Source organism: Pelodiscus sinensis, chromosome 4, assembly GCF_052426305.1.
Source record: "Pelodiscus sinensis isolate ZL-2025 chromosome 4, ASM5242630v1, whole genome shotgun sequence".
In the NCBI taxonomy this organism is placed as follows: Eukaryota; Metazoa; Chordata; order Testudines; family Trionychidae; genus Pelodiscus; species Pelodiscus sinensis.
In genome coordinates this window covers 18,767,826-18,781,917 of record NC_143055.1, presented here as the reverse complement: position 1 = coordinate 18,781,917, position 14,092 = coordinate 18,767,826, and the positions used below count along the sequence as shown (strand labels likewise).

The following is a 14,092-nucleotide window of genomic DNA, read 5'->3' as shown; positions in this document are numbered from 1 at the left end:
GGAGTATCCTGGACCCACAGAAGTCAATGCTGTTGACTCTGACAGAGCCTGGCTTTCACCCATTATCTCATGTTTTGCATCAGCCATGGTCAGCAGAATAGGTTTGCAGGCTCTATTTTATTGACTTGTTTAAATTATTAATGTCCAACCTAGGGGAAAGATGGTGCAGTATATCAAGTATTGTTTCTAGTGTCTCTGGTTGAGTACTAAACTTCTCTGTCTCTCACAGCTCTTGATTTTATGTACCTTCATTTCTAACTACAAACGGTAGACCCAAGATAAGGAATACTTCCACAGCTTGCCCTTCATTGTACACGGATCATGTTACTTAGGGCCATTAGAATGATTGTATTGGCCTTCATGAAAACAGTGGACCTGGCATCTGTAGAGTAATATTGTAGTTTATGGTATGAATAATCTCAGCAAATTTGAAAAGCCACTATTATAACAGCATCAGAAAGCCGACAAAAGAGCATTTTTATTGCAAGCACTGTTGTGTCCAAAATATAAACTCTTCTCAAACTTTCCTTCATTCTTAAATACAGAAAAGAAGATTAGAACAACAGCAAAGTTGCTTTTGCTTCCTACATTTAAAAATGTCACCTAAGTTAAAGGAGAAATAATTACTACTTTTTCTATTCCACTTCTGTTATAAGAAACCTTTATCGTTGCTTGGTTTATAGTAGAATTACAAATAGAAAAGATCTTAACAATATTTCGGCCTATCCACCTCCCAGTGCAGGATTATCTCCCCAAAACATTTTAAGAACATAATTCTAGCACATATTTGTTAGGGATTTGTTAAAATGCATTTTTTTGTAAACGTGTAACCTGGGAACTAGTGCTCATGGGGAGCCTGCTTAAAAGCTGGCTCCCCACGCGTACCAGCTCCCGCTTGATCTCTCTCGTCCCCTCCTCTTTTCCCCCCTGAATTGCTGTCTCTGATACAGAGGTAAGAGAGTGGGAGTGGGAGGGCCTTGCATGAAGATTAACCAATGAACCTAGGCTCATTAGTTAAGCATTTAAACATGTATACTATCAAATCCCTAATATCTGTACATACCCTGTACATGCAGCATGCAGTGATTTCTTTTTTTCACGACCAGCTGGTTATCAGTTTGTTCAGGAAATCTCACACCAACTTTCTGGATATTTTTTGCCCCAAATCACTTTTGTCATACTCTGTATGTCAAGCCTGACAAGTGTTGCTGATAGACTAGTAAACCACCTCCCCCCGACATTGATTTAGCCATTGGCATCCATTTTTAGCTCCCCTGAAGCAGTGTATCTAAATGTCATCTCTCTTCCTCCTTATCTTCTGTATGCCACCAACAATTGTTTCTTAGTTATCTAAGTTGTCACCCTGAAGATGTGAAACTAGATCTTTTACCACCCTGAGTCTGCCCTGCTCCAAGCGGAATCCTGGCCCATAGCTGTTTATCTATCTGTACTATGGGCTGACTGCTTCCAGCATCTTCCAGTGATGCCTCAATTAAGTCACATAGGTAACACCTGGGACCATTCCTATGTGGAAAGGATCTTAGAGAGAGATCCCCAAGAGGGGATTCATTTTGGGAATGTGACTGCTGGGACATCTGTCTTTGCAGTTTGTGTTCAATGGATGTTCTAGCTTCAGCAATCAGTCATCAGCAAAAGCAGCTGCTTTTTGGACAGACTCCAGTGGTGTAGCTCAAGTACCTTGTCTGATCTCTTCAGAACATATGCTCAGGAATTGTTGCTATGTGAAAAGATCAAATAGGTGGTCACATTTCTCTGCCCCTTTCCACTAAGCCTATTTTCTCATCTAATCACACAATGATACACACAGGCTACGTCTACATTGGCATGATCTTGCGCAAATACTCTTTAACACAAGAGTTCTTGCGTTAAAGTATTTGCGCAAGAGAGCGTCTACACTGGCATGTGCCTTTGTGCAAGAGATGTGCTTTTGCGCAAGAGCATCCGTGCCAGTGTAGATGCTCATTTGCGCAAGAAATCTCCGATGGCTATTTTAGCCATCGGGATTTCTTGCACAAGAAATTCATGTTGCCTGTCTACACTTGCCTCTTGCGCAAGAACAGTTGCGCAAAAGGGCTTATTCCTGAGCAGGAGCATCATAGTTCTTGCGCAAGAAGCTCTGATTTCATACATTAGAACGTCAGTTTTCTTGCGCAAGAACTTGTGGCCAATGTAGATAGGCAGCAAGTTTTTGTGCAAAAGCAGTTGCTTTTGCGCGAAATCATGCCAATGTAGACACAGCCACATGTTGTCATTAATTCTGAGCTCTCTAAATTTTACTCTATGCATTTCAGGAGTAATTTGAAAATTCTGCAATATAAACTATTTAAACTCATATTTCAAAACCTGGTCAAATGTCATTAAATTAAATACATGTAATGCTTTATTCAAGAGTTTAATAATCAGTGTTGGAACTTTCTTGTCCCTTGGTACTGGATGTACTTCACATAGACTTTCAAATGTGTTAAGGAATTAGTCTGTTTCTCTGTACACAGGACAGAGCTTACCTGAGCTTCGTGCACCTTGGGGAGAGAAATTACCTTTGGGCTGTGCAAACTGTTCACCTCTCTTCCCCATTCTCAGATTATGTAGCTCTCATCCTTCTGTCTCTGAGGTTTCCTTTTCTTTCCACTCCATAGCTTATTGGTGGGGAGCTGCTTCTGCTTCCAAGGCCCTCTTGTGTGCTGCTTCTTACCCATTTAGTTCACTTTCCATTTTTTGGTACTCACATACACTCATTGTTTGGCTTCCCATTTCTGGTGTTCTCATTGTACTTGCTCAGCCTCTCATTTTAGGGTTTTTTGCTCCTTTTCCAGTCTAGCCAGCTCTAACTTTGCTGTTATTTCACTGCCACTCATTTTAAATTTTCTGTGTTCTATTTCTACACCTGAAATAAAGAAACAGAAAATAAACTGTAACCTTTCTGTAATTGTTCCTAGTTTTGCAGTTGGTTGGGAATTTTATCAGTGCTTGAACTGTAAACCACAACCATGCCAATATACTGTTTTGGGGTTCTCCTGGGAGAGTAAGGGGTTCAATCACCACCTGTTTTTTTAACTGTGGGTGTCTAGTATGCTATACTGCTGTTGCTCAGAGCCCTGAGACCAGCAGGCAGCATAAAAACATGCTGATCACTCTGGCTTCCACTCTACAATTGTTACTCTTTGGAGTACAGAACAAAACTTCCCACCCTGCGTTCTTCCCCTAAAATGTCTTTCTCTGCAATGATTTGATTGAAGTAGAGCAGGGTGGCCAACTTGTGGCTCTAGAGCCACATGTGGCTCTTCTGAAGTTAATATTCGTCTCCTTGCTCAGGCACCGACTCCGGGACTATAGCTACATGTGCCAAATTTCTAGTGCTAAACTCCTGGCTCCACTTCCTCCTCCAAGTGTATTTCACCCTCGCTCCTTTCTTCCCCCCCCAGAGCCTCCTGAGTGCCATGAAACAGCTGATTACAGTGGGCAGGAGGCATGGGATAGGAAGAGGAGGCACTGATCATTGGGGCCACTGTGCTGGAGATGGGAGAGGAGGCACCTGATGGAGACTGCTGACAAATTACTGTAGCTCTTTGGTAATGTGCATTGGTAAATTGTGGCTCCTTCTCAGGCTCAGGTTGGCCATACCTGAAGTAGAGGTTTTGCCAGCCCCAATGAAGTGAATACATACTGTCTCTTTAAAGGAGCAGAAAACTTGATAAGGTTGTGTGAGTGCTACAGTAAGAAGGATGTAACACCGCAGAGAGGCATTTTTTGTGAGAAGTCAGGAGTGGTTTTGGTGTCACCCTACAAGGTGCAACAAAGCTTGTGGTAGCTAGAGTGAGGCTATTGCGTTGAGCATACTGTTGCTGTCATTGATCTGAACCAAGGCTGTACAACACAGAAGCACCTACAGTAAAGGGCAAGTGGTGACAAACTCCCTTACTGGTGTGGGCTGAACCTCAGAGTGTCACAGGACATGCATAAGGCATCAGAAGAAAGATTATACATGCAACCTTAAAACTGGCACTTCCTGACATGAATGTTTTTAGCATTTGCCCTGAATGAATCATCCACACAAACCTTCCAAGATGATTCTATGTGCAGTCAAAAATTTATTTTCTTTGGAAAAGTCTTCAAACTTTCAGAAAACAAATAAATCAGACATGTTGGGCACAGATTAGATTGCAAAATAAAGTGTGTGGATTTTAAGAAGGCCGATGTTAGGCAACTCAGTGAGTTGGTAGTTAAGATGCCATGGGAAGCATGTCTAAGAGGAAAAACAAGTGAACACTGTTGACAGTTTTTCAAAGAGACGGCATTAAGGGTACACGAGCAAACTATTTCACTATGTAGGAAAAAATAAAAAATATGGCCACTATAGCTTAACCAGATCTTCAGTGATCTAAAAATAAAAAAAAGAGTTTTATAAGAAGTGGAAACTATGTCACATTACAAAGGATGAATATGAATAACAAAAGTATATAAGGGCAATATTAGAAAGGCCCAGAATGAGATAAGACTAGCTAGAGACATAAAGAGTAAAAACAAACATTCTGCAAACAGGTTAGAAGCAAGAGGAAGACCGAAGACAGGGTAATCCCATCGCTCTGTGAAGAGGGAAAATCAATAATAGGAAATGTGGAAATGGCAGAGGTGCTTAATGATTTCTCTGTTTTTGTTTTCACCAAGAAGGTTAATGGTGATTAGACTCCTAACATAGTGAATGCCAGTAAAAATGATATCTTCAAATTACCAGGGCCTGATGATGTGCATCCTAGAGTACTCAAGGAGCTGAGCCATTAACTGTTGTTATCTTTGAAAAGTCATGGAAGATGGGAGAGATTCCAGAAGACTGGAAAAGGGAATTATACTGCTCATCTATAGAAAGGGAAATATCGGCAGCCCAGGAAATTACACATTAGTCAGCTTAAGTTCTGTACCAGAAAATAATATCACAAATAATTAAGGAATCCATTTGCAAACATCTAGAACATGGGTCTGCAAACCCATTTTTTTTTTTTGCTCAACAAGTTTTGCTATTTTTGGAGGAAGGACGCGTGAGGGTTTTTCAAAAATCAAAAAGGGGGGAGTGATGCCGAAAAGTTTGGGAACCGCTGATCTAGAATATAGTAAGATAAGTAATATTCAGCATGGATTTCTCAAGAACAAATCATGTCAAACCAACCTAATAGCTTTCTTTAAGAGGATAACAAGCCTGGTGGATAAGGGGAAAGCAGTAGATGTGGTACATCTAGATTTTGGTAAGACTTTTGATACGGTCTTGCATGACCTTCTCATTAATAAACTAGGGAAATATAACCTAGTTGGAACTATGATGCGGTGGGTGCATAAGTGGTTGGACTACCATTCTCAGAGAGCGGTTATCAATGGTTCACAGTCATTCTGGAAGGACATAATGAGTGGGTAGATCTGCAGGGATCCATTCTAGATTCAGTTCTGTTCAATATATTAATTATTCAGATAATGGCATAGAGAATACTCTTACAAGGTTTACAGATGATACCCAGCTTGGAGGGTTTCAAGTGCTTTGGAGGATTGCATTATAATTCAAGATGATGTGGACAAACTGGAAAAATGGTTTAGGGTAAATAGGATGAAATTCAATACGGACAAATGCGAAGTATTCACATAGGAAGGAACAATTAGTTGCATAAATACAAAATGGGAAATGACTGCCAAGGGAAGGAGTACTGCAGAAAGGGATCCAGAAGTCTTAGTGGATCACATATCATTCTGGGATGTATTATCAGGAGTGTTAGACAGGAGTGTTAGGTTAGTCTGAAAAAGAGAAAACTGAAAGTGGAACATAACAGCTTTCAAGTAACTAAAAGTAACAAGAAAAAGGGAGAAAAAATATTTTCTGTAACTCCCGATGGATGATAGGGCAAGAAGCAGTGGACTTAAATTGCTGCAAGGGAAGTTTAAGTTGAATATTACAAAAAACTTCTTAACTGTCAGGGTGGTTAAGCACTGGAATAAATTCCACAATCTCCATCATTAAAGATTTTTAAGAGTAAGTTAGACAAATACTTGTCAGGGATGGTGTAAATGATGTTTGGTCCTGCATTGAGTTTAGGGGACTGGACTTGATAACCTTTCAGTATTTTGACCAGTTCTTTGATATGATGGACAATTTTAGAAGAAAAGATGAAAATTTTAAATAGTTTTTAAAAAACTTTTAAAGTTTTTAAACAGTTTTAAAAAGTTCTCTAGAGGATTCTAGCTGTGTAATACTTGTCTTTACCCACTTAACACAAATCTGGTTGGAATATGTATAGCACAAGACATATTATGCTAATGTAATTGTTATATTTGAAAAACATTTGATCTTCCTTCATTCATTTGAACTTCCTAAACATTTCAAAATTGCACGTTTTGCCTCTTTTCAAATGGTTCTTAAAATAATCAGGTTTTTAATTTTTGGTTTTGTTCTCCTTGCTCTGCATAATATTTTGTTGAAAGTTTGAAATAAGATTGCTTTTTATACCTTTTGTTTTTTTCTCCTCCAACAAAAAAGTATCCAGCACACACCTTACACATTAATTCATGCTTGGACCTTCACACCATCCACATGTGCAGATGTTTGTAAATTGGTCGGTATTTGGGAAGGATTAATTAATTATGTCGAGCGAGTGTAGTGTTGACTTGAACAGACCTCCTTATGCAGGGATTTCTCAGTGTTTGAGCTGACCATATTAGAGTATTTGGGTATGTCTACACTACACAGCTTTTAGCGATGAATTGGGGGTGGAGTGGGATTAAGTATTTTTGAGTTATAAAAACTTTGTCATTCAATTGCCAGTGCAGACAAAGCCTCAGTAACTTCTCAGGGCAGGATGAGAAATTTACTTTATCACTTTTCCTCTTTACTGAGTTATGTACATATACTTTTCTACTCAGCTTCAAAATTGTAGTTTTATGTAGAAATACATATTTTAGATTAAAACCTGATACTCTTTAGACTCTTCTTTACAGGACCTTCCACCTTGTTAGTGCTATAGAAATAACAAAGGTGATCATTTAAGTATCATAAGGTTATAAATTATAAACATCTTTTTGAAAGTCAAAAGAATATCTTAAAGTTTGGGTACTAAGAAACATGTGACTTATTTAATTTTGTATTAATCTTCTAGAAGGTGTGTATCAAGTTGTTCTAAATCTGCTTTGATTCAAAATGAATTCTAAAGGACAAACTTCATATTAATAATGTCCAAAATCAATATTTTATCAAAAATGATTTCACAATGGGCCTTACGTTATATATTACCTTTTTGGCCTGCCAGTGCTTTCAAGCCAGATTTTTCATTTGGCATCAAAATGGTTTATTTAAATATTTGAAATGCTACTTCACACAAATCCAGGAAAAAGTAATGAGTAAATGCAGACTGAATCATTTGAATCATATTTTGCATAGTTTGAAAAAGAAAATTAGCACTGAGACTTTGATACTATCTTTCCCTTTACTGCTGCTAATCAAGTGTAAATTGAATTCAGAAAGTTGTGGTTTTTCACTTCACATGACCCCCTGCTGGGAGATTTAGAGTTTCATGCAGCTTCATCTTGCTACAGACCACGTATGATTGACATAATTAATCAAAGATTATACTGCTAATCTGCAACAGAACACAACACAGTAGAGAGAACTCAATTAAAGCTTCTTATCCTCCAATTTGAAAGATCAGTCATGTGAGAGCTCAAAACTCAGCTTCCTATTTTTGCTTAAGACCATAATTATTAAACTTCTATATTTGATTCTGCAGGGTAGTTTAGATAAATTCATTTAAAAATCATGCTTTCTTTGCTTTATCAGGATTTAACACTTTGAATCCTGCATCTAATTATGTTTAAAGAAATGTCAAACTCTGTTTAAAACAAATATTCAATAGGCTGAAATACATTAGAAAGTATTTAGCTCTAGGATGGAGACATGTCTCACAAAAATTTTGCTACTGGGACTTAACCACCAGTCCTCATAGGACTGAAAAAGGAACACTGTGGTGAGTGTAAGAAACGAAGGGCCAAATGCATCGCCCCCTAACAAAGCCAAGCAATCCGGCTTTGTGTTGGGAGCAGTATGGCATTTCAGCTGCTTTTCTATCCATGGTTTGGGGGCAGCATCCCCTTCCAGACAGTCTGGTACCATGGAATCTGCCCTTCAGTACCTGGCATTTATTTTTTTATTGAAACTGCCTGCAAGAGGGTAAGCAATAATTGTTACAAAATGCACCCAGAATTATATCAGATATTTTCTAAACAACCAGAAAGACAGGACCCTGGCTTCAGGAGTTTACAGCCTTAGTAGATGTGATATGAGAGAAGAACAGTAGTGGATAGAGGACAAGAAGAAATTGTAACGAAAATAAAGATGAATTGGCTTTGGAAGTTCTGTTTGTCCTTTTTTGCAGGGAGGCAGTACAATGATGTGAAAGAGGGAAGGGAATAATAACAAAGAGATTGTGGGGAAGTCAGAAGAACAGGGATGTAGAGGGAAGATGAAAGAATGGAAAGGGTATAGAGACAGCATGAAGAGGAAAAAATAGAGAGGAGCTTGTGGAGGCTGTGGGAGTGGTGACATAGCTGGAGAGAGGGGGAAGAAAATTTAGATCAGGCAGCCAGCTGGCAATGGCAGAGCCATCCAAATTTTAGTGGGAAAAGTCTGTTTGTTTGAGGAGCCTGCTGTGGGATACAGGGTGGATGTCACCCCAAAGGCACTCAAGTTCAGTTGTTGAGATGTGGTCTGCAGTTTGGAAACTTGATTTTTAGCAAAACAAGTAGCAGGCAGCAGCTCAGTTAGACATTTCCCCTGACCATACTCATTGGGCTTTAAGTTTAAATTCTGTCTCTTTCAATTATTTCCTAATGCTTCACTCATCTCCCAAATATAAGCATAGGGAAAACTGCCGTGAAAGTATGTAAATGTTTGACAGCTTATACTTGATTTCTGTACTTTAGATCTTCTCTAGCAGGTGACAACAAAGGGACTAAAAGGAGAATAAATCCAGAGATGCTCTAAATTAATAATATTTATAGGTATTTTTTATTTATTTCAGATTAGGCGTATGTCTAGACTACAAGCCTCTTTCGAAAGAGAGCGTCTAGACAGCAGTCTCTTTTTTTTTGAAAAAGACAGACGCTTTTTCAGAAAAGAGTACCCAGTTCAATCTGGATGCTCTCTTTCGAAAAAGCACTGTTTGCGTTTAATAACACCTTTTTTCAAAAGAGCACTTTTGAAAAAAGGCTTTATTCCTTGTAAAATGAGGTTTTCCACGGTCAAAAAACCTGCTGCGTTCTTTCAATTTAATTACGAAAGAACGCAGCAGCAGTCTAGATGCAGGGGAAGTTTTTTCAAAAAAAGGCCACTTTTTCGGGAAAAAAACAACAACCTTGTAGTCTAGGCACACCCTAAGTTTGTGACTTTTTGCTGAAAAGGGGAAAATATTTTCTCCAGATGCTTAAGATATCATATGTTCTCAGGTCCCTTACAAAAGGCTGCATTGACTTGTTTCAGGCTTCATGTTGAGTTCTTGTAAGAGGCTTTTCAGCTCAATGATATGAGACAGCTTTAAACTCATTAAGCTTATGCACAAATTAGTTGCTTAAGGACAAGAGTCAGTATGCTAGTTACCGGTATAGCTTTTTGTTATTGCCCCTTTAGATTAGTGGTTGAGAAGCATTAAGACAAATAATATTGACTAAAATAATTTTAGCACAGTTTACAGAGCTAAACTCAGTAAATCTTAACCTAGTAGGCCATTGATGAGTGTAATAAATAGTAACAGTATTCAAAAAAACGAAAAAACCCACTCCGGTCACCTGAAGAAGTGGGCTGTATGTTTTGTTAGTCTATAAAGTGCTACCAGACCATTTGTTGTTTAAGTCAAAAAAGTAACAATACTATTACTTATCAGATATAGTGGATGTATGTTGATCTTTGCTAAAGGATATTTATGTTACGTAATTTTTTGGGGTTGATATGGCTGTGCATGTTTTTGTACTGTAGTGCTGTGAGGACTTCAGGTTTGTCTGTTTTTACAGGATGTGTATTTTGCTAATATTGAAATTGGGACATTAATAACATATATTTAAAAGATGATAATAAAATGCTCATGGGGCGTGTGCCTGTGTGTTCCCAGTACAGTTACTTGATAGGAAATGTGAGGTGTAAACTCATGAAAACGCTAAAGAGGGAAAAGAGTCAGTTGCATAATATTTTATTAGAAGGTTAGGAATTTTTCACTAATTTCTTCTGTCTTTTTGTCTTGGGAAAACCATTTTTGCATGATTTAACTATAGCTGAAATATGTCGTTTTGTTTTTGTTTAACAAACAAAATCTGTGATTCAGCTCTTTACAATGCCAAAATAATTATGTGCCAGTATCACTGAGCAGCCAGTGCAACTTTGGAAATAGTGTTTGTTGCAATATGGCGCTTTGGCAATAATAGTGATTTTTAAAAAAGTGTGCTTGAGGATCAGAATTTTTAAAACTAATCATTATTAGATATTTAACAAGAACCCCTTCTCTGTCAGCTTTTGGTCAGGTTCTGGTCAAAAACTGTTCACTACTTTCCCTTTAAATGAAAATATTTAACCAAAAGGTCTTTGTAAAGACCTATAAGGGATAAATAAATGTAATAATGTACGCATCTCTTCATTACAGAGGACTGACCCGCAGCTCCTTGCCCAGTTCTACTATGCAGATGAAGAACTAAATCAAGTAGCAGCTGAACTGGATTGTTTGGATGGAAGAAAAGACCCGCAAAGATGCACACTGCTAGTCAACCAATTCCGCTCTTGTCAGGTAACTAGAATTTTGGGCTGTGTTTGATCTTGTGTTTTTTACACTGATTTATTGCCTGGTTTTGGGAATTATAAATCATTAAGAAATGTGCCTTTTGATAAATGGAATTCCTACTTAAAGTTGTTTCACATTTACTTTCAAAGACTTGTGCATAATCAAGACCAACAACCAGCTGCTCTTGAATTAAAGTTTTATAAATATGTGTACAATAACATTTAGATATTTTCCCATATATCATGGTCAGAATTTACTAGTGGTTCCCAAAATTCTGGAATCTGAGATATTGCAGGATTTCAGATAGTGCTATATAGTAACTGTTTTTGTAATATTGAAGTTTGTAGTGGTATTCGCTGTTTAAAATTACCTAAATATCAAATTGCATGACAGGAGTAGCTTCTTATCAGTCACTTATGTAGCGAGGCCTTTTCAATTAGATTTTAAGTTTTGGAGAGACTGATCTGTTTGTTTAGTTCAAAGAGCCTTGCAGATAAGAAGGGACAAGTAAGGTTTCCTTACTATTTCTGCACAAAACAAGGCATTTCAGCTGTAAGCTTTTTCTATGGGTTTACCAACATATCTGTTTTGGATCATAACATCTGTTGTTATTTAAAAAGTGACAGAGGCTATTACTTGAATCTGTGATCCCTTTAGGGCACATCTAAACTACATTCCTCTTTTGAAAGAGGAATGTAAATTAGACAAATCGAAAGTGCAAATGAAGTGCGGATTTAAATATCACGTGCTTTATTTGCATATTTGCATCTGAGCGCTTTTTAGAAAGAGTTTTTCAAAAGTGAAAATGCAGTCTAGATGGGGTTGTTTCAGAAAAAAACCCTTTTTCAAAAGAACACGTACTCCTCATTTTTTCAGGAGTACAGGTTCTTTTAAAAAAGGGGTGGGGTTTTTTTTTTGAAAGAACCACGTCTAGACTGCGCTTTCACTTTCAAAAAAAACCTTTTTTGAAAAAGCACTCGGATGTGCATACGCATACGAAGCGTGGGATATTTAAATCTGCGCTTCATTTGCACTTTCGATTTGCCTAATTTACATTCCTCTTTCAAAAGAGGAATGTAGTTTAGACATGCCCTCAGGGATGTAAACGATTAGTCAACTAGTTGACTACTGGATAAGCATATGCTTACTGGGTAGTCAAGTAGTGACGTGACTAGTCGCTTCCCTCCCCCCTTGCTGCCCCTCTCAGAGAGAGGTAGCAAGGTGGGGTGGAGCAGGAGCCAGTGCTGGGGGAAGCCGACATAAAAGCCAGTTCCCCATACAGGGCTGAATTAAGGGGGGGCTAGCCAGGCAGCTGCCCGGAGTGCCAACCTATGGGGGGCGCCTGATGGCAGCTGTAAGGGGCACCGCGCGCCCAGCTGCACGGTGCCCCTTAGAGCTGTCATCAGGTGCCACGCAGCACCTGATGGCAGCTGTGAGGTGTGCAGAGTGCCAGGGGGCGGGGTCGCGCATGCACTGTGTGCCCAGGGGTGGAGCCATGCATGCGTCGCACGCATAAGAACGGCTTGAGCTGGCCCTGTCTCCATAGCACCATCTCCAGAGGAGATGCATCTCTGTGTGGGCATACACCAAAAATTTACCTCCCACCCACCTCCTCATAGGAGCTGGGCAGTGGCTCCTCTGGGGCGGGTCCATGTGGCAGGTAGTGGTTCTGCCTCAGGAGCAGCAGGGCAACCACCATGCGGCCCTGTCCCTAGCTTCTGTCCTTCCGTAGGGCTCAAGCTGCGGGATGTGTTGCAGTTGCTGCTCCTTTGAAGGCCCCGGCCAGGGCCAGAGCCCAAATTGCATTGTGAGTGGCTGCTCCTCAGCCACCAGCGTCGTGTTGTGGGGGGATGGCAGCTTGTGGAGGGCCAGAGCCTGAGCCATGTCACAGGTGGCTGCCCCTCTGGTGGCCCTGGCTGGGGCCAGAGCCTGAGCTATGTGGTGGGCAGCTGCTCCTCCAGCATCCCTGGTTGAGGCCAGAGCTGGAGCCACATTGTGGGGAGTCAGTGACTACTCCACCAGCGGCCCCGGCTGGGGCCAGAGCCTGAGCTGTGTCGCAGGTGGCTGCTCCTCAGGCAGCCCCAGGTGGGGCCAGAGCCACATGGTGGGCGGCTGCTCCTCCAGCGGCCCGAGACGGGGCCAGAGCTCAAGCTATGTCATGGGCGGCTGTTCTTCAGCGGCCGGGGCCAGAGCCTGAGCCATGTTGCGGATGGCTGCTTCTCTGGCAGCCTAACTGAAGCAGTTCTTGCTCGCACCAATCCGACTGCTGTGCCTCTCCCTTTGAAATGTAGCAAGAGCTCTGCGGGGCAAAGGGAGAGATGGTGTGAGGAATCTGGGGCAAGTGGGGACTCTAGCAGTCCCCGTTCACCTGGGTTCTGCCTCTCCCTTTGAAATGTAGCAAAAGCCGCATTTCAAAGGGAGAGGCGAAACCCCAGGTGAGCAGGGTTCTTAATACATTTAAAAGGCAGAGGCACAGCAGGGATAGCGGGCACCTCACCCCATCCTTTATCGACTAATCAAGTAGTCCATGGATATTACATCGACTACTTAATTAGTTGATAAATCAAAATTTAAGATACCAGATCCCATGGCAAAAAGCTGAGAGAAAGCAAAGATTAATTAGATCATTGTAGTAGGGTCCTGGGTGGATTGAGTGGTCTAGTTGTTAGTATCCACTGAAGTCAGGTGTGGGGGTGAGCTGGAGGGCTGGGATGGGGAGAAAGATAGAGACGGGGAAGCCTTGGTCTTGGGCTGCCCACTCCAATGAGCTCCAACCCCAGGCCCTAGCAGGGTCAGTAGCATTGAACACTGTGGGGTTGTGCATCCTCTGTTACACCCCTTTGTGGGGGTCATTTCCTGCCATTACTCTCTTCACTTCTGGTCTCTGATGAGAAGAGGGGAAAAAAAAAGAAACAAAACCATCAGCCCCACATCAATCCAGTTCCTATGAGATGAATGGAAGTCCTCAGTGAGAACAAATGGAATAGGTAGGAATAAAACCTCATTTACACCTGTACTGAATTAAAAAGAAGACAAATGCTAAACAGAATGTATTGACTAGCTTTTTTGCTGGAATTGCTTACTGTTGCTAAGATCGATAAGACCACTAAGACTTGCAAAAAAAAGTTGCTAACTTGGTAAAAACTATCATCTATTAATCAGGTTAAAATGACAGTGAAGAGCAGTTTACCAGCTGCATACCAAGCACCCACTTAATGTACTGTGTGCCCTCCTTTGGCAGTTTTTCGAGGTTTGCTACTATGGCTTTCACCAGTGAACAG

At 40.5% G+C, this 14,092-nt stretch overlaps 1 protein-coding gene across 5 annotated transcripts in view; it reads left to right on the top strand.

The window, feature by feature from the left end:
• Nucleotides 1-14,092, top strand: part of ZFYVE28 (zinc finger FYVE-type containing 28) — a 275,487-nt gene that overhangs the window by 130,297 nt on the left and 131,098 nt on the right. For all 5 annotated transcript variants that reach the window (XM_075930868.2, XM_075930867.2, XM_075930866.2 and 2 more), the window contains exon 2: nt 10,677-10,817. In XM_075930868.2, the coding sequence (XP_075786983.2) occupies nt 10,677-10,817 (141 nt within the window). The remainder of the gene's footprint in view (nt 1-10,676; nt 10,818-14,092) is intronic.